The 19,401-nt window shown below is 41.5% G+C and overlaps 3 protein-coding genes across 5 annotated transcripts in view; 1 reads left to right on the forward strand and 2 right to left on the reverse strand.

Moving 5' to 3' along the window:
- Positions 1-1,027, forward strand: part of MCUB (mitochondrial calcium uniporter dominant negative subunit beta) — a 46,470-nt gene extending 45,443 nt beyond the window's left edge. For both annotated transcript variants that reach the window (XM_056490786.1, XM_056490787.1), the window contains exon 8: positions 825-1,027. In XM_056490786.1, the coding sequence (XP_056346761.1) occupies positions 825-902 (78 nt within the window). In that variant the 3' untranslated portion in view covers positions 903-1,027. The remainder of the gene's footprint in view (positions 1-824) is intronic.
- A 382-nt stretch (positions 1,028-1,409) lies between these two features.
- Positions 1,410-10,450, reverse strand: CASP6 (caspase 6). 2 transcript variants are annotated; one of them, XM_056490788.1, is made up of 8 exons: positions 10,307-10,450; positions 9,428-9,469; positions 8,639-8,681; positions 6,758-6,907; positions 6,247-6,323; positions 5,618-5,793; positions 3,467-3,620; positions 1,410-2,859 (listed from the first exon to the last, which is right to left on the reverse strand). In XM_056490788.1, the coding sequence occupies exons 1-8, from the start codon at positions 10,335-10,337 to the stop codon at positions 2,621-2,623; spliced, it is 912 nt and encodes a 303-aa protein (XP_056346763.1). In that variant the 5' UTR covers positions 10,338-10,450; the 3' UTR covers positions 1,410-2,620. The 2 variants fall into 2 exon arrangements, with proteins under 2 accessions (XP_056346763.1, XP_056346764.1); XM_056490789.1 differs by having other exon boundaries at positions 6,758-6,904; positions 10,307-10,449.
- A 2,951-nt stretch (positions 10,451-13,401) lies between these two features.
- On the reverse strand, positions 13,402-19,216 carry PLA2G12A (phospholipase A2 group XIIA). The gene is made up of 4 exons (XM_056490792.1): positions 18,886-19,216; positions 17,172-17,248; positions 16,149-16,314; positions 13,402-15,117 (listed from the first exon to the last, which is right to left on the reverse strand). The coding sequence occupies exons 1-4, from the start codon at positions 19,106-19,108 to the stop codon at positions 14,999-15,001; spliced, it is 585 nt and encodes a 194-aa protein (XP_056346767.1). The 5' UTR covers positions 19,109-19,216; the 3' UTR covers positions 13,402-14,998.
- Between the last annotated feature and the right edge of the window lie 185 nt (positions 19,217-19,401).

The raw sequence follows: 19,401 nt of genomic DNA on the forward strand, positions 1-19,401 counted from the left end.
TTCATCTGTTCAGATCATCATACAATGTTTGCCTTTGATGTATAAACTACTTCTGTTGGTCATCAGAAAGGGAGACCTTCATTAATTTAATTTAAAACAAGTCAGTTTATCAGCATGACATCTATTTTTTGCATACTCTAAATAGTGTTAACAATAGCTGCATTTATTTTGGGCACAGTATGTTTACTGCAATGCTGTGCTAAACAAATCTCCCTTTCTTGGAAGGAGATCGCCTTGCAGAGTTTGGCATTTGACATCATAACCTTATTCCTTAAGAATAAAGAATAAGATAAAAGACTTAGATTTAAGAATATGGATGATTGGATGGAAAAGGTTGTATGTATACCTAGGAGAAATTTGGTGGCCTTCATGAAATAATTGTAGCAGATCTCTTAGTCCTCAGTTATTACTCCTCCATCCCATCTTGACAGCCCTGTGTTCAATGTCTCATAAAAGAAAATGGAAACCACCTCTAATTTTAGCTCAAAACCCATAGTTCAGGGTGTAATTTCATGTGCCATCATTGACATAATGTTAGAGTTTGATGTTTTTTCAATGAGGGTATGAGTTTTTTAACTGACATTTCAGGAAAATAATACTTTGGGGTGTGGGTGAGTGTGTTGATGAGCAGGGTTCATACTTCTCTCTGGAGACTGCATGACCTGAGCAGGTCTGTCAATGTTCAGCATCCTCCATTTGAGTGGTTAAATTCCTTGCCTAAGACCAGTGCCTTCTAAGAAAAGAAAGACAATGCATGTGTGAAAGAGGAGAAAACAGAGGCTACAGAAGGATGAACACTCTCTCTCTCGGTCTTTCATTGGCAGGCAGAAGAATCCCTAAGGCGTCTGCGCCAGCCTCTGCACCTGAGGCTTCCCATCCAGGAAATCAATGACAAGGACTGACTTTGGTTTTGTGTATATTGGAGATGCCCTTTCAAAGCTGATATGGACATCTAGTTAGTCCATAGTACCTGGGTATTTTTGACCACTAAAGTTTTAAAAATTGTAATAAATAGCTTTAAAAATTATTTGGTCGCATGATGGTTTGGGTTTGTTTTGCTTGTTTTTATTTTTTTAACCCTATGAAGACACTGCTGAAGCAAAGTTCTTCAAAATATTCGTCATATCTCATTAGTACAATGGAGGCATTCTTACTGCTGGTAAAACGACAGAACAAACAAGAATAGCCTTTTTAGTACAATTTACTCTAAAACACAACAGTAGCTCATAGGATAAATAAATTCTGCATGGAGTAGTAAGGATTCTTTTCCTGCAACTACTGCTTCCTTTTCCCTGGTCTGTGCATGGACTCTTCATAATACCACAGGTAAGTTTAGGTTAGCATGACAATTAAGCTTTCTTAGTAAATAGTGCTGGAAAAGTAAGTATCTCAATCTTGCTATAAAATAATTTCTGTTTCACTTTTGCATTTTATTGAAAGAATTTATCAAAACATTCAAACATACATGATTTATACAAAGTTTAAAAGTAGGTGTAGTAAGATACAACATTTATAGCTCAGAACATAGTATATGGAAAGATTTAACTAAAGCAGAGACAGTAAACCAATTTTTTTTCCCCAGGAAAGTGGATTAAGACACTTTGCTCAGTTTGTGTTCTCTATTGTCCCTCAGAGGAACAACTAATAATGTAAAAAAAAAAACCCAAAAAAACAAAGAAAAGAAGTATTTGCTTCAAGTCAGCACCACTGGAATTACTGATGCTGCAGCAGTAACAAACCTGTGGTGCCCATGCACCATCACTTCTATGTACACAGTGACAGAGGTATGGCTGATCTTCTCCAGGGCCAAGAGGAGACCTGATCCAACTCAGGCCTGAAGTATGGAGGTTTGCATATGTTATATTTTGTAGAGGTGCCCAGAGATGTCCAGCAGCTTTCGCTTTAGAGATACGGACAAGGCAAGCTCACCCTGAGCAAGCTGCACATGGTCTCCTCTCACTACTGCTGTTTTTCTCCTGAGGATGCAAAGCACCAGCAAGCTGTAATTGTGCCCCAAGCATAAACTACATTCAAGCAAAAGGAACCCCTTTATTAATCAACCCTATTTGAATAATCATATATTAATGTTACAATTGTACTCAAGGAATTAAGTTCCTTTTGAGTGTTGCAAGAAAATTTTAAAATGCCCAAAAAGCCCCGTAACGCTATAAAAGTTGTGGATTCTGCTGTCCACAAATTTTAAAAGATGCCTGACACACTGTATTCCCTGTAAACTGTGCTCTTGGGAGCAAGACAAGTTAATCTAATGGAATATTAGAAATGTTTTGGAAATAGTAAAATGTGCCATAGTTAGATGGCAATCAAGCAAGAAGCTTTTAAAAAAAAAAGTGGTCTGGAGCATCAATTTCAATAAAATCTGAGCACCTTCTAATAGTTTGGCACCAGTCAAGTTTTCCCAGATTCCCTGAGATTAATTTCCTGGTTTAATTCTAGCTAAAACTGCTTTAAGATTTTAGAAACTATTAGGTATACAAACTGTAATGTTTGATCATCCCAGTGATTTTGCAGACAATCTTGTAGAATATTAAGTCTCCTCAACTAAGATGGTATTCTTTACTTCTGCAGCAAGTAATAGTACTGGTCATCACTGCTAAATAATCTACTTAGATTTTGGATGAAAATACAATTTTTTAGTTAACATTGAAGCAAAACAAGGACTCTGTTTTTTCTCTTCAATATTAGTGTTGTTGTACACGTGCACTTTGCGATGCGATACTTTCCTGTTAACAAGAGTAAGAAGTTCTGTGAACTCCAAGGAAGATCCATGCTTCCTAAGGGTCTCACACAAATCTTGGATGTACCAGGAGCCAAATATAGTGTCACGATGAGAATAGTAGCCTAGATTAGAAAAAGAACATAAAATTACGTCCAAATGTAAGTAGTGATAACCTCTTGGAAAAATATTTGTGAGAGTCACTGTTTGCTACCTACCATCTATAAGGAATTACTAATGGGTGCAAATCTTACTTTGCCAATTACGTAATTTTACTGTAAACTGTAGATGGGAAATGGCTTTGATACCACTTGTAGTGCTCAGCTAAGAGGAACGTGATTCAGAGACTGGTAGCTTACAGGACTGCACTTCCACTTCATAAGAGAGCAGGTGGGACTGAGGACAACATACATGGGGGGACTGGAGAGAACTGCCATGTAGTGCAGGGAGATTTGTAAGCCAGAATCCTGGAAGAGATGGATGTTTGCTGTCAGGAGGCAGCTCAGCTGCAAGACTGATGACAATGCTTTTGTTTGGCAAATGTAATGCACCTTGATGATTTACTTTTTCCTTAGCACATAACATTCTTTCCCAGACAAGGTGCTACTTATCAGACATGTAAATCAGATGACTTGGAACTGTTCTCCATTTTTGGACTGCAAAATGAAGAAGAAGTGTTCAGGATTGTTACAGTGAAGTATCAGACACTGGATGTAAAATATTAGAACTCACCTTGTGCCACAGAGTAGCACATGATAAAGTCTGCACCAGCAGGCAGAGTATAGACACCAGCTGCATCCACTTCAGTCTTGTTGACAGGGGATTCACTGCTGTCTGTTGTATCGTGAGCAATGACTGCATCATCATGTCTATCACCTCGACAGGCCTGTTGGTGAGAGGTGTTGTTATGTTTGCACCCCTGCCAAGCTCATTGTTAATAGATAATTCTGACACGACCAGAGGCATTTCTGTTCAGCTAGGTGTGCCACATTACTATGACTGTGCCTTCAGAAAGACCCATTTACTTCTCTATCACTTAAAATGTTGGGGACAAAGTCCATGGAAAGCATGTTGTCCAGGACTATGTCCAGTCAGCTTTTGAGGATCTTCATAGGTGGAGACACTGCAATCTGTATCGGTGACCTCTTCCAGGTCAACCTCACACTAAAAACAAAAAAACTTTCCTTGTGTTGAGATTCTATTTTGTCTGTTTTAATTTGTTCTAGTTGCCTCTTAACCCATCCCTTGGGTACCACTGAAGAGAGCCTGTCTCCCTCTTATTCCCTCCTACCAGGTGTTTAGAGCATTGGTAAGATTCCCCTGAGCCATTTCCTCCAAGCTGAACAGTCCAGCTCTCTCAGCCTCTCATATCAAACATGCTCCAGAGTCCCTTAATCATCTTTGTGGCCCTTTGTGACTCACTCCAGTAAGTCTGTATTTTTTCTTGAACTGGAGAACTCAGGACTGGACACAACACTTCAGATGCAGCCTCACCAGTGCTGAGCAGAGAGGAAGAACTGCCTCCCTTGCTGGCAAGGCAGTGTTAATTACTGCTCTGGAGCACAGCCATCATTACTGTTACACTTCTGCTCTTAGTGCAAGCTCAGATGTTTGTTGTTTGTGAGAAGTCAGTAGTGATCCCACTATTGTCAGTGATGCAGAAAGCGTGGAGGATAACAAGGTGAGAACACACTCAAAAGACACAAAGAAGCATTACTTCAGAACTACCAGTAAAAAAAGAAAACACAAAGAATCTTCTTTACAGTGATAAAATTTGATCTGGATGCATCTGATTTCCAGAAGTGATTTCCAGCCAATTTTTTTTTTTTTTTTCCAGCTGGAAAAGAACTTGGCTGATGAACTAAGTTAATTAGCTTTTTGATTAGTATATTTTATAAATGTTTCCAACTATTACTTCGAACTTAAAATTGAAATATGAAATTATTTTTTCCATCTTTGACACCAGGTTAAAAGAAAGAGAAAGGAAATCTGAATGAGTCCTAATGAAAGGTAAATTATCAATATGCTGCTTCTTGTACCAACTCTGTGCCCTAAGCTTTCATTTGGGGAAAAAAAAAAAAAAGATAACACTTAGAATTACTGTGTAAATGACTACAATACAATCTGCTGAAGGCCAGGTTCATATATGAGTTTGCTAATTGTAATCTGGATAAAGATGGGATAAAGCCCTGCATGGCCTGGTTTGACCTCATGACTCTGCTTTGAACAGGAGGCTGGACCAGAGACCTCCTGAGGTACCTCCCAATTTTCACTCTCCTGTGAACCAAGGAAAGAAACAGGAGGTTACATATGGTCTTTATCTGACCACTTAGCACAAACAGTATTCCTGAGATAATGAAGCCTTAATTTGATTCTTTAGATTCTATAGAGATGCCAAGTAGACATCTCTGTAGGTCATAAACAAAAAAAACCAACCAACAACAACAAATGAAAATCACTATCACCACAAAAACCAACCAACCAAAAATCCCACAAAAAAAAGTAAACAAAAAGACAAAAAACCCAAACACAAAACCCAGCTTCACTGAGGATCAAGTAAGGGACTTGCCTGGAAGGAAGTAATGAAGATACAAAGGTTTGATAGCTTATCAGCTTAGCCTAGGGCTGTGAAGTGTGACAAACAGGAACTGAGCTGAGGCTGCACAGAACTGTCTCAAAAACCCTGGTACTGCCTTCTCTGCTATTAAATACACACTGACAGTCAATCTGACATGGCCTTAATTTGTGTTTCTTTTCATAAAAGTACTTATTAAATACAGTTATAACAATAGTATTAGCAGTAGTGTACATTAGATTTTCTAATAAAAAGAGAAGAATCCTTGTATGTGTCAACTCCACTGACTTCAGAAAGGGACATCTTACCTGAATGATAAATATCTTTGGTTTTCCTACCAAACTCTGGCACTTGTCTCCTCTGAACATGTCTGTGATTGTCTGAATTTTGATTTTGTCATCAAATGCATAAATGTGATCATCCACACCGTGACTCAGGAACACACACACAAAGCAGTCAGCATTGCTGTGGTCATCCACAGAGGCTGAAATAGTCAAGTGGTGTTTAAATGACAAAACAGTCATATTCAGCTCTAAAAACCATTGTACATTTATATCATATAATTTAATCCTCAATCAGTCCTTTTTCAAATGGATGCTATTTTCAGGTAGAGTCACACTGTAGGGATTTCAAGGTGCATTGTTTCAACCTGGCTGAAGGGGCACTAACAATAAAAAGAAGACTGTTCTTATCTTCTCCCAGCTGCATATATTGTCTTTCAGCTTTAAGTGACTTAATTAGTTCTCTCCACAGAAGCTTCACTTACATTGCAATAAAATAATCTTCAGTCTAACCTTTAAATCCTTCTAATTTTAAATTCCTTGTGCACAAAAATTTATTTTGAGTTACATGAACGGAGAGATTGGAAGAAAAGGTATCTGGGAATTCTGCTGAAATAATTTAGACATGACCAATACATAGTCTCTTCATAAATTACCTTCATCAATTTTCTTCTGTACATCTTCTGCATTCAGATCATCAAAAATTCTGACTTCAAACCCAAGGTCTGTCAAACTATTGTTAGAACAGATCAGTATTAGTAAAAATCTTGCTCAAATTATATACCAATTTCTACCAATTCAGTTTCTTTCCTTGGGGGGGAACTAATATTCTTATGCATTATTTATGAACAAAACTACTAAAGTTGATTTTTAACTCAAATTGGTGTCAAGTACAGGTCTAACACCTAAAGTTACTTCAAACAGTTTGTCCAAATGTAGTTCTGGACTCACTGAACTCAAGGACTTGTGCCAGCAGTTTCTGTGAGCTAAAAAAAAATGTGCCTTGAAATTTTCTAATTGCAGCTTTCTTCACCCAAGTTGCATAGGTGCTAGGTCTGCAAAATCTGGTCGCTACTTAAACACAAGATTTAGGTAACTCCTCAATTTGAGCATGACTTCTAAAGTTTAGATTTTTTTAGGGGTTAGTAGAGCAGCCAAGTTTCTTACCTGCGTTTCAGATTGTTGCTGTCTTCCGTAGTCCCACGTCTGTCTTTCAGCATTAAACGCCAATTAAAGCGCTCATGATTGAAGATCAATGCAACTCCTCTTCTTTGATGGTTCATTTTGTATTCCACTGCAGGATCAAGTGATTGTCTGCTGCCACAGATGGAAAACGTTTTTGGTAAATGACACTGTTTCATTAGTTAGGGCACATAATGGTGCATTTCAGACATGGCTTCAATTCTCCATTTTACGTGTTTAGCTAAATATTAACAGAATTGGATACTACACATGTACTAATTTGGAACTGTAGCTGTTTGTGGTTTGCTTCAAGTTCTTCTAAACAAATCAGGTGCTGCATTCAAATCAATAGACTATAAACTGGGGATGAGGTGCTAAATGTAGTGTATCTTGCAAAAGGAGAAAAAATGTTTATTATTTACCCTAATGAAATAAAAGCAATGACAGTACAATGGTTCATCTAAGTTTTTAGCAGCCAGCCCACAAAATCCTAAAGCTGAAGAACAGAGGTCTTCTTAAGGACAGAATAAATGACCTACCCAGCTTCTAAGTAGAGGACTTTATCATGGCAGCAAACACAAAGAGTACCTGTGTGTCTGGGAGTAGCATTCCACAATTTTGTTGGTTTATAAGCAAAATGCAGCACAGGATGTGTGACAGCACACTCTGGACTTGACTGTGGACCCACAGTCATGCCAACACTTGGACCCAAAAGATCCTAAGTGTTGACATGGCTGTAATGAGAAAGAAAAAGTAGACAATCTTTCTGCTTTTGTAGTTATTGGTGCAGAAAACAGAAACCGAAACACTTCTGGCAACAGCACTGGCAACAGACAAGTCCAGAGTTCGAGGTACACAGAATGTAAGTCCAAGTCATGCTGCCCCAGGACTGGCTCTGGTCACAGCTGTCATTTTTGCCATGTTACTACTTTGATGCTATGGAATATTCAGCTTCATGCAATTGCAGGAGAAAGTTGCTTAGAATATTTGCCTGCAGATGTTAAAGATTAGAGCTTCATCAGCAAATACTTTTGTTTCACAACAAAATCACCATCGTTATCTGTAGACTATCTCTGCTTCTCCACTTTGTTTGTCATGAGTATCCCCTTAATGAAACATCTTTTTGTAACATCTACATAAGAATTCAGACAGAGAACAGGAATTTAGAATGACTGTTCAAAGTCAGGGAGGTTCAGTCAGGTACAATGTTCTACAGCGTTGGCTGGATAGTCAATAAGAGAAGTTGGGTACTTTTTCACATTCTTCTGATTCTGAGTATCAAACATTATAAAATCCAGAGATTATAAATTTCAGCCTTGTAATTATTAATAATTTCACCTGTACCAGTACCAGAATTTTTTCAGATTTTGGCTATTTCTCTTCCTTAGGACTTGGCTAGGTGCATGGCTAGTAGGGATTTTGGACAGTTTGGTCGCTGAATCCTGAGAATGACCATTGAAGAATGATTCCCTAAATAGCTCTTTCTCTACTAAGCTGTATGGATGAGGCAAAGTTATCAGGCAGATAGTTTACTGTTTCCAGGGCTTCCATGGAATCAGTGTTCTGTGATTCATTTCCCTTCCTTCCAGAGGAATACATTCCTGTGCTACAATCTACCACTTAATCTGCCCAGTGGCTCCTTAGATTGTGGTCTCTGCACATTGCCTACCATAAAAAGAGAACACTCCTCATAGTCCTTTCCACATGCCTTCACATCTATATCTGGTGTAGCCAAAACTAGAAACATATTTTTTAAGTGGGTGGAGTTGAATAAAATAATTCTGTCAAATTCTTAACAAAAATCAGAAAAACCTTCACTGACCCCAGTCCCTTGGGACATCTCTGTCACTGCCATCATAACTTTACCTTATATTGAATGCATCTACTTCTGTGATGTTCTCATTTCCATCTGTTAGGGAAATCAAAAAGTATTTAGCCACAAAATCATTCATTAAAAACAAACAAAACCAATTTGAACTTATGCATCCAGCCTTAACGTTTAGTTGTTAATGTGAACCAAAAGCTCATTCACACATAAGGTAAGTAGGCATGCAGGTAAACAGCCTCATTAATGCTTGCACCCACAGTCTTTGAAGGCTGTTCTGGAAGTTCTGACTCCAACAGTCTGAATTTCAGGTGGGCAAGACATGCAGATTTTCTATCTGTCTATTTGTACCTATATAAACATATTCAGAGATTGTGATTTTATATAACTAACTAGCTGGGTGCATTTTTTAAAAGGGACTAACTCAATAGTTACAATTTTACTTAACTTAAAAATACACTGGTGTTTCTTTGAGTAATGCTGCTACAACAAAGCTAAGCATTCTCTTTGAGGTTGGATGCAGCACATGAGTCACAGTGGATAGTGTAACAGCTATTGACAACTGAGAAGATACAAGATTTAAACCTTTTCTTCTGCTGAACTATACGGACTTCAAGTGCCTCTAGTACAAAATGGACATAAAAGTATCAATGTGGGAAAAACAAGGAGCATGCACACCTTGGGAACATGCAGAACTACAGACTTACAGATGGTTAGGCCACAATATGTGTCTCCTCTCCCCACTTAAGCATTTCAGTGGGCTATTAAATCACTACTGCTACTGGTAGAGACTAATCACCACATTATGAGAACTGTATACAACACTGTACCTGTGGTGGGTAATATAGGTCTACTATCCAGCTGGACATGGCCTGCAATTATAAAAAGAGTCACATGTACATGTATTTTACAAACTACTTTGCACATAAGATACTAGCTTTTCACATCTATTTTTCAAATGTTATTAACGCCTTTTGCAAAACTAACATAGCTACGTATGGGACAAAAGTTCTTGAGATCCACTCCCCCCAAAACAGATCATAAAATTTTATATGATCAAACTTTAAAACAGAAAATATAGACACAGGAGGAATAGAAAAGAAGTTCCTTTAGGTCCTAGCTGCATCTCCGGGAACCCAGCTCGAGTTTTGCTGCCCTGATTTCTCCTGCCCTCCTATTACACGTCGAGGACTTTTCCCGCTTCCCTGTCCCGGGGCCGCGCCCGGGGCAGCGGGGGATTTCCCCAGGGCAGAATGCGCTGGATGTTCGTGCAAATCCATTTCCTCCTTTGCCGCCTCGCACGCTCCCCGTTCCCTTTCTCCTCTGGAAGGAAGGATAGAAGCAAGAGTCCCGTTCCCCACGAGAGCCGGCAGCGCTCTCCGGGCAGCGCTCCCACTCCGGGCGCTGCGGGTGGGCAGCGCCGCTGCCCCCGGCCCCTCGCAGACATTCCCCATCCCGCTCCTGCCCAGACATTCCCCATCCCATTCCCCATCCCGCTCCTGCTCCGGGTGGGCAGCCCCGCTGCCCCCGGCCCCTCGCAGACATTCCCCATCCCGCTCCTGTCCAGACATTCCCCATCCCATTCTCCATCCCGCTCCCGCTCCGGGCGGGCAGCCCCGCTGCCCCCAGCCCCTCGCAGACATTCCCCATCCCGCTCCCGCCCCGGCGCATCCCGGCCCTTCCCCGCCGCGTCCCCTCCGCACACGCACTTGCCGGTGCGCGCTGCTCCGAGCCCGACATCGCCGCGGACCAAGGCACCGGCTGGACACCGACACGAGCCCAGGCAGCCGAGGCGAGCCTTCCCGTCCCTTCCCCCGGCGCTCCTTCCGGGGGTCAGCCCGGCCCCTCCTCCCGGAGGCGGGCACTGTGCTCCCGGGGCTGCCGGCTCACCGGGAGCGGGGCGAGGCACGGAGCCGGGAAAGCCCGGGGCGCGGTGTTGGAGTGCGCCGTGTGTTACCCGTGCTGGAGTAGCTGCGCCGCCTGCTACAAAACCATCGTCCTGAAACACGGCGAGAGCCTCACCTGTTCGCTTAGTTCAAATTTTTCAAAACTGTACTCAGATTCCCATTTCAGGCGCACAGGGTTTTCTTTCCTGTAAGGCTCCTGTTCATCAAAGTTTTCATTCGGGCCCTTGAGAGGTTTGGATGTGTGGGTCATTCTGCAGCTTTGCTCTGTTCTCTCTTCAGCTCTCTTTGATGATTTTGGAACTGTGAGGTGAGGGACAAGGTATTGACGAGAGTGCCCAGATATCTTAACAAGTATTCCCCAGCCGGGAATGATGCGGCACTTGCCGATCACTGATCAACTGCATAACAAACAAGTTTCTAAAACAAAGCCAATGACAAAAACCCATTTTTCTCTATAAGAGATTCACAGATTGTACCCTAGAGGGATCTGAATTTTCCATCCAGCCTACTTTTAGGGAGATAAACTCAAGATATGAATGTGCACTTAAGACAGTGCTGCTACAAGCAGAAAAAGAAGCAGATTTAGAATAGAATTATAGACATTTTTACCCAGTCTGGTTTTACCCAGGCTTCTTGCATGGGTAAAGATTTCAGACAAGATGTCTCCCTTTGATTAAAGGAATCATGGGTATTTTTAATTACCTTTGCTTGTTTTTCTCTTGTTCAGACTTGCTACCCTCAGACTGCCAGTAAGCAGGCGGATCAAGATAGAAGTTTGTTTCAATTGTCTTTTTGCATACTTTAGTTAGAACATGACTCTGTCACAAAGTTTGCGTCTTATATTTAGACTCCTACCAAAGAGATTCATTTTTTGGCAACTGCAAATCCCAGCGCTCGCAGCTCACGCTAGAGCTGCCCCTGAACCCACTGGCAGCGAGACTCGCGTGTGAAGCAGCAGCTGCAGAGCCAAAATCTTGGACTGTAACAGCAGTTCGAACTCGTATCAGCTGTTCCTCAGCCCAGCAGCTCCCTCAGATCCTTGTAAGACAGCGTTTTTCTGCTTTGTGCTGCTGCAGGCTAGGAGCAGACTCAGTCGCTGTGTCAGATGAGTCACGGGTAACTCGATCGCAGGTGGCCTTGGGCTCTTCGCGTTTCCAGCTCCTTGTAGCACATGAAACTTTTATTGTGAGACATTCATTATTGCCAGACGTTTAGAAACACTCTCAGATTGTTGCAGTGGCTGCCCTCTAGATGAGTATTTTTGGAAAAAGCATTTAGGATGGATCAGAACTGCAGTCTGAAGCAGGAAGTTTGATTGTGGACACACTGCTGTACAGTATTACTGACTACACAAACCATGCAGTATTAAGTTAAATGACTATACTATAGATAGTATTGTTATGCTTTAATCCAGCATGAAGCTAAACACCACAAGGCTGTTCACTCATTCCCCCCCAGTGGGATAAGGGAGAAAATCAGAATAGAGGTAAAGACAGCTTAACAGGACAGAAAATAAGGGGAAGATAATAATAAAAGGATATACAAGATGAGTGACACACAGAAAAGTTGCTCACCACCCACTGATCGATGGATGCCCAGCCAGTCCCCATGGAGTGATCAGTGCCCTTCTCTCAGCATGATTCCATGTTCAGATATCTCTTGGGTCAGCTGGGGTCTGCTGACCTGGCTGTGTCTGCTCCCAAATCCTTGTGCACATCAGCCTCCTTCCTCACTGGCAGAGCTGTGTTTTATCAACATTATTCTCATCCTCAAACCAAAACACAGAGTTGTATCAGCTGCTAAGGAAAATTAACTGTAATTGCCATAACCAGGACAGGCATTACATTTTTGTGTATATATGTATATATAAATATGTAGGTTCTTAAATGGTATGATTAATCCTGGGGTTGATAGCTAGCCTTCATCTTAGGGCTATGGTCTCCCAAATGCATTTTGTATAGCTTGCAGGTAACTCTAATCAAGGATTTCTGCTACAGAAAAAGCTTGTGCAAAGTAAAGATTACCTCAAAGAAGTGAAATGCCTCCTGTGATTTGCAAACAGAGCTATCAAAGTGCTATCCAGCAGCATTAAAGCCATTTTAGTGTTTTTCATAGTTTGAAAGAAACTCTGTGAGGCTTTCATGGTATAATTAGAGGTCAGTACAGGAGAGAACAAAATGCAGCTCTTTCCAACAGTGGAAATTTTCTCTGTTGTCATGGTTTAACCCCAGACAGTGACTAAATATATGTGTGTACACACACAGACACAGACACACACACAGGATGGGGAGAAGGAGAATCAGAAAAAGTAAAACTCATGGGTTTAGGTAAGAACACTTTAGTAAATGAAATAAAGGAAACAAATAGAAATAATAATAAAATGAAAAGGATAAAGAGAGATATGAATAAACCCCAAGACAGACAGGTGACAATACAGTTGCTTACCACCCTCTGTCCAGTCCCCAAGCAACAGTTGGTGCTTTCTGGCTGGTAAGGATATAGATGCCCCCCTCTTTATCTACTGGGCATGATGCTCTGTGGTGTGAAATATTCCTTTGGGCAGTTTGGGTCAGCTGTGCTGGCCATGCTTCCTTCCAGCTTCTTGTGCAGCTCCTCACTGGCAGAGTACGATAAACTGAGAAGCCCCAGATTTAAGGTAAGCACGGCTCAGCAACAACTAAAGTGGTGTGTCACCACCACTACTCTCACACTACACCCAGAACACAGCACTGCATCAGCTCCTAGGAAGAAAACTAACTCTATCCCATCCAAACCCAAGATATACATTCATTTAAACACTTAGTATAAGCCCATTTGTACACAACTCAAGCCATCCAGTTAAATTACAGTGGTTTGGACTCATGTGGTATTTTTTTTGTTTTAAATAGACAATGCCATTACCATTCCCTGCTTTATTGTTAAAAAGATTTTTAGGGTTACAACCATGGAATTCCAGTGTAATTCAAAATTGTTTCAATTCTATGGTAGAAAATAAATGTCACCAAAGTTAGGGGAACTACAAGTTCATCTAGCAAAGTTTCATAAAACCTTACAGTATTTCTCTTTTAGTGCTATTTCATATCCACAAATAAGAACAAGGAACAACTAAATAATTTTTGAAGAAACTTTTTGTTTATGAGGGTTTTATATTCACTGTCATGTACACTAAGCTTTAGTAACAAACCAAAAACATAACTGGTAAAGAAAAAACACACAAAATTATATTACATTATACTCCATGTGTCCAGTGAATTTTATACGTTTAGTTTCTATTACCTGTTCACAGATGCAATATTTTAATTTTCATTCCTCTCCTGTGAATATCTAAAGCAGAACTGCTTTTCAATGAAAGCAAATCATTATCTTTCTAACAGAGGACCTAATGCAAAAGTTAATTAAGGACTGAGACCTGTAGATAAGCAACAAGTACAGAGAGTACAGAGTGCAAATGCCAAATAATTCAGACACCAGGTGATTTTAGAGAAGTCAGAGAGGGAAAAGGTGACAAAACTACAGGCTCATATATCCATCAGCCTCACAGAGGGCATCTTAAGTAAGTTTTTTGGCACACTGATCTTAACTGTGGAACTTGCTTTTAGGTTTCATCAGAACAGACTAAATGAAAACAAAGAGGAATACAGTAGCCAAGTTGTGCCACAACCGAAATACAAATCAACATATTTGTGCATATATCCTTTCTATGCATACAATACCCAACACAAAACATTTTATTCAAAAACAGACATGAATTGATGAATTTTTAAAAAATAACACAGAAACTACATTTCACCATTCTGTCAAATCAAAAGTATATCCTTGGGCTGCAAACTGTTCATTTTACTGGAGAGCCCTTAAAAGGATCAACGTATTTGATCTGAAAAGTGCTGCAGAAGTAAGGCATTGACATAAAATCAGGTAGAAATATGTAGTGCATGTACATTGGCTTGGGGCATTTTCTTTGTTTCTTTAACAACAAACCTGCAGGACCACATACATGAGAGAGTACTGAAGGCAACTCCAGCAGAAACACACAGGTACAGGCTATGTAAGATGTCTTATATTGGTACACACAACACACTCTTTCCTGTTGAACCCATCAGAGGCTTCACCTGCTAGTAAACCAAAAATTTGACCTGTATTAAAAACCACCTGAGAATTCAATACAACTCTTTGATGCCTCTAATGTCCCCACTATTGAGTTCTCTTGGGAACATTAAAATGGCACCAGCATTTTAAAACAGCATGCCCTAGGTGAACATTATACCAAAGGAAAGCAATTTCAGTTCCCAAGCCTCTGGCATAAAATGGAGAGAAGGACGTCTTGTCTCTTTTTTACATGAGTAAGAATATTGTAGCGATCTTCAAATCAGTAAATTTGTGTCAGTGTTTAATATATCACTGTCTGGAAAGTGCAAAGGTTTGTAACCAAAGCCTTGCTTCATTTTGGCTGAATCTTTGGCTCCATTCCACACCATGAGATCTCAATGCCTTCCTTCAGAGATCTGTTTTGCCCTCATAATGACACATACAAGCAGCTCTCTGGCTGTCCAGGTATGGTTTGCATCCTAAATGTATAACTGCATCAAACAGCAGCTGAACAGTTGATTCACAAGCTGCAAGCAAAGAAGAGTTTGGTTAAAAGTGTTCTTTGATGGAATATGAAACTAACAGGAGAAAACTCTGGCAAACTGGGAATGACTCTAAGAAAGAAGCAATCTTCTCTAAGTATAGCAAATAGATTGTCAAATGAAAGACTGAACCAACAGAGAGTCATTAAAGTTTTGAGTAAAGATTTTTATATGCCAAACAAAATGAAAATTCATTGCATTTGGAATGTTATCTGTGTTGGAAACATACTGAGTCTTGGAAGATGAAAGAGCTGGTTTACCTCCTCACTCTCTGCATCCCAGTTTATGCATCAGCTCAACAGAATTGAACAAATATTCAACAGTTCAGACACTAAAGACTAATATTATTATTTATTTACAGTTAAGTAAATTTGAGAAGTTCAAACACAAGGCTGTTCTAAAATCTTACTGCTCTCAGTGGGAGTATTTATTGTGAAATTGACATTGTCAAAGTTTAAAAATGGTTATGTCATGTATCCATCAGATGCAGGCCAACAACCAGAAGAAATATCACACAGCCTGTTACTAAGAAACCTAACATTTATTCACTAGGGGACAGCATTAACTACTTCCACTATGACAGTATCTTATTTTAAAACCTTATTTCATAACAGGGAAGGATTCTGTATTTTCCTACAGTTTACTAGCAATCACACACAGAAGTTTAGAAATCACCCAGCAGAACAGTCATGTTACAGCTATATTACAGTAAATGCAAGAATTATAAATGCATTTTGATCAAGTTGTATTCCCATATTCATAGTCCCAAATGGGCAGCATTATTTTTTTCCCTAAAGTTAAAACTAACCTTAACTCAAAGTTAGTTTTAACCCCGGTCATTTTCCTATGCTGTGTCACTGCTCTGCTGCACAAGCACCTGGGCTGCACAGCAGAGGGAAAGAACAAAGCATCTTTCATCAGCTTATGAAAATGTGGCCTTGCTGCACTGCACAAAATTCTTTGCCAAGTTAAGCTCGGGTGAAACTTGAAAAAAAAAAAAAAAAATTCACACTTACCCTGGACACTCTCTGAGATTCCAAGCGTTTTCTGCACATCTCTGCAAATTTTTGAGAGGCAGGTCTGAAACTGCTCATCACAGTCATTTTTTTTATTGCCACAAGTATCATAGCATCTGTCGTGGTGATTGCAGCACTTTGTCATTGAAGGGATACCAATGTCAAACTGTGAAGAAAACAGGCACACACCTCCATTGGTACTCCAGTAAAAGAAAAATATAGCCTATGGACAGACTGTAACAGTTAAACATTAAAACTAATGTGATGGCTTGAGATAAAGACAGTTTAATAGATGAGTAAAAGAAGACAAAAATGTCCCAAAATGAGCAGTGCAAAAACCATCCAACACATTTCAAAGCAGAGGGGATACCAAGCCAGTCTCTGAGCAACAGCCACCTGGAAGTAATACACAGCTCTACCAAGACCCCCTCCCCATCTTCTCCCACTGCTCCAGTTTTTATTGCTGAGCACCACTATTCAGTATGGAATATCCCTCTGTTCAGTGTAGGTCTGCTACCCCAGCTGTGTCCCCACCCAACCTCTTGCCCAGCCCCAGCCCACACTCTGGAGTGGTGGATGGGCAGAGTGGGGGGAAAAAGAGAAAGTCCCAAAGCTGGGGGAGAACAAGCTAACTCCTGTTTTCTTTCTAGCATTAAGGAAAAAGTGTTAGTGTCAGTAAAGACAGCAAGAGTCATAGCCAAACCCTCCACTCTCACAGGGCTACAGCTGCAGTTATTCAAAGTCTTCAAGACTGTGCAAACAAAATACTAAACCAAACACTCAAAACCCAAGAAATTTATCATCATTACATTTTATGCTTGTAATCTTTGAAAATGTTTATGCTATGTTCGTTTACAATACTAACACTTCCCATATGTTGTTACCAGAGCACGTGTTAGGAGCTGATAAGAACAGGGACCTTGTATATGGATGCTGTCTCCAAAAGGGGGATGAAAAAAATCATCTACATTGAGGAAAGTTGAGGTATGAAAGACACACAAAGAAGCCCCAAAATGGAAATACCTGAACTCCAAATAGAGGGGATCCACAGCCATTTGGTGGTGAGGGTTTATATCCATAGCGAGGAACGGGCCTTGATCCTGAAAAAGATAATTTGTCACATCACAAATGGATTTTTTTGCACAGGATTTTAGTAATTTTAAAACTCACCACAGACAATTGTTTAGCTCAAGACAGTATCAGTTAGATTTTTAACTTAAAAACATGTATTCAGGCACCTGCATATTAACAATTCTTTCCAAATTACAACTTATGGGTACTAAGAATTTTTTTTTAACAGGGGGACAAGGCACCTGAGCAAGTGTTAATGTTTGTTTCCCAAGGTAAAAAAAAAGAAATTACTAAAATCAATGTGTTGGTTAAGTATGCAATCTATAGGAGTATATTAACAGAATACTTTAGTGTAAGTTCATTAATACTTCTATGCTTTCTATGCAATCAACAGTAGTTCTCTGATTTTTTTTTTGATCTCTTAACTGGAGTGAAACATAATTTTTATTTCTACAGCTGTAATATTAAAAGAATTTAACTTAGTAGAGACTGCTAAAGCCACATCTCCCTGAACACTCACTAATGCAGCAAACCAAGGAATTCTGCATCCCAAATTAAGGAAGACTGTGTCTTCCTTAAAGAGTTAATTTGAAAAATGATCCTCCAGTTCATTTCAGTATTGAAAACAAACTGAGGTCACAATTAAAAAGTAATAGAGAGGAATAAAACCACATTTGAAAGATGCATCTTTTACTACAGAGTATAAGTGTCACAGTGTCCTGGCCACTCCTGTGGAGCCAGCCAGGCTGTCACCACCAGACTCATTTCCTACCTCAACAAATAATCCAGCACAGTAAACTGGGGTGATGCGTTTCCACCACGCCAGGCTATGTGAGCCTCCCATTTTGGAGTGCTCTTGAAGTGCCAGTGAAAAGCCTGGAAAGAAATCCCATTTCTGGAGCACTGCCTGCTCTAGAACACCCGGGATGGGCACGGCAGGGCAGGTGATCACGGAATGGGTCAGGCTGGAAGGCACCACCGTGAGTCATCTGGTCCAAACGCCCTGCTCAAGCAGGGTGATCCTAATAATAATAGTCTAATATAATAATAATGATTATTATTATTATTATAATAACAACTATCATCATCCGTCAGGTCATGCCAACTTGAGCTGCCTCAATTACTGTTCAGGTAAACCAGGCAGCTGAAACGCAGGGAAGAAAGAAGCACAGATGTCCTCTGCTGGCAGCAGCAGGATTTACCAACAGCAGCATGCATTCGTTCCACGGCAAACGCGGCTGCCATTACAACCTGTTACTCAAGTGTGACTTCCAAACAACAAATTCCTAGCTCGGATTTAAGCTTTTCTGTCCCAAACCGAAATGTTCAGGATAACCAGCCGGGAGGGAGCAATTCCTCCCGCTCCAGGGTTTTTCCCTGTACACATCAGCTACATGTCTGACAGTGGTAAGCCCTTCTCCAAGGCAAACGAGGAGAGGTTTAAAAGGAGCTGTCTGAAAGTCGCGTTAAGAGAACTGCTTACGCGTATACATGCTCCGTACAGGTATTTAAACACACACACACATGTGCAAGAGCCTGCTCGCCGAGGTTCACACGCGTGCTTACGGCTCTGCACAGGTAAGAACCCGGCGAGGTTTGCCCGGGAGCGGCGCCGGGCCCCGGCCGCCCTGCCCGGGACAAGGGTCGCGCCGCCAGCCCCGCTCACCGTCGCTGCACTTGTACTGGCAGAGCCCGTCCTCGCCGCCCAGCAGGTCGAGGGCCGCGTTCAGGTACATGTCGATCTTGTGCACGCCATTGCGGATCGTCTTCAGCGTCATCCGCCAGTCCGGGGTCTGCGGCGCCTCCTGGCCCCGCGCCGCCCGCCAGGCGCAGCCTGCGACCGCCAGCAGCAGCAGCGGGAGCAGCAGCCACAGCCGGCCCGGGGCCATGCCGAGCCCGCTAAGCCGCCGCCTTCTCCTCCGCCCGCCCGGCCCGGCCCGCGGCCACCACCGCCACCGCCACCCTCACCGCCGCCGCCATGGTGGCCAGGCCCCGCCCGTGCGCCCGGCGCGGGGAGGGGCGGCCCTCAGCCCGCCCATGGCGGCGCCGCGGAGTGCTGGGTGTGCGCTGGGCCCGGTCAGCCAGCTCCGTCCCCTATGCCGTGTCCCCCGTGCCCTGTCTCCTCAGCCCTGTCCCCTCTGCCCTGTCCCCTCAGCCGTATCCCCTGGGCCGTATCCCCTGT

The sequence above is a fragment of the Oenanthe melanoleuca genome, chromosome 4 (assembly GCF_029582105.1).
Source record: "Oenanthe melanoleuca isolate GR-GAL-2019-014 chromosome 4, OMel1.0, whole genome shotgun sequence".
Classification (NCBI taxonomy): domain Eukaryota; kingdom Metazoa; phylum Chordata; class Aves; order Passeriformes; family Muscicapidae; genus Oenanthe; species Oenanthe melanoleuca.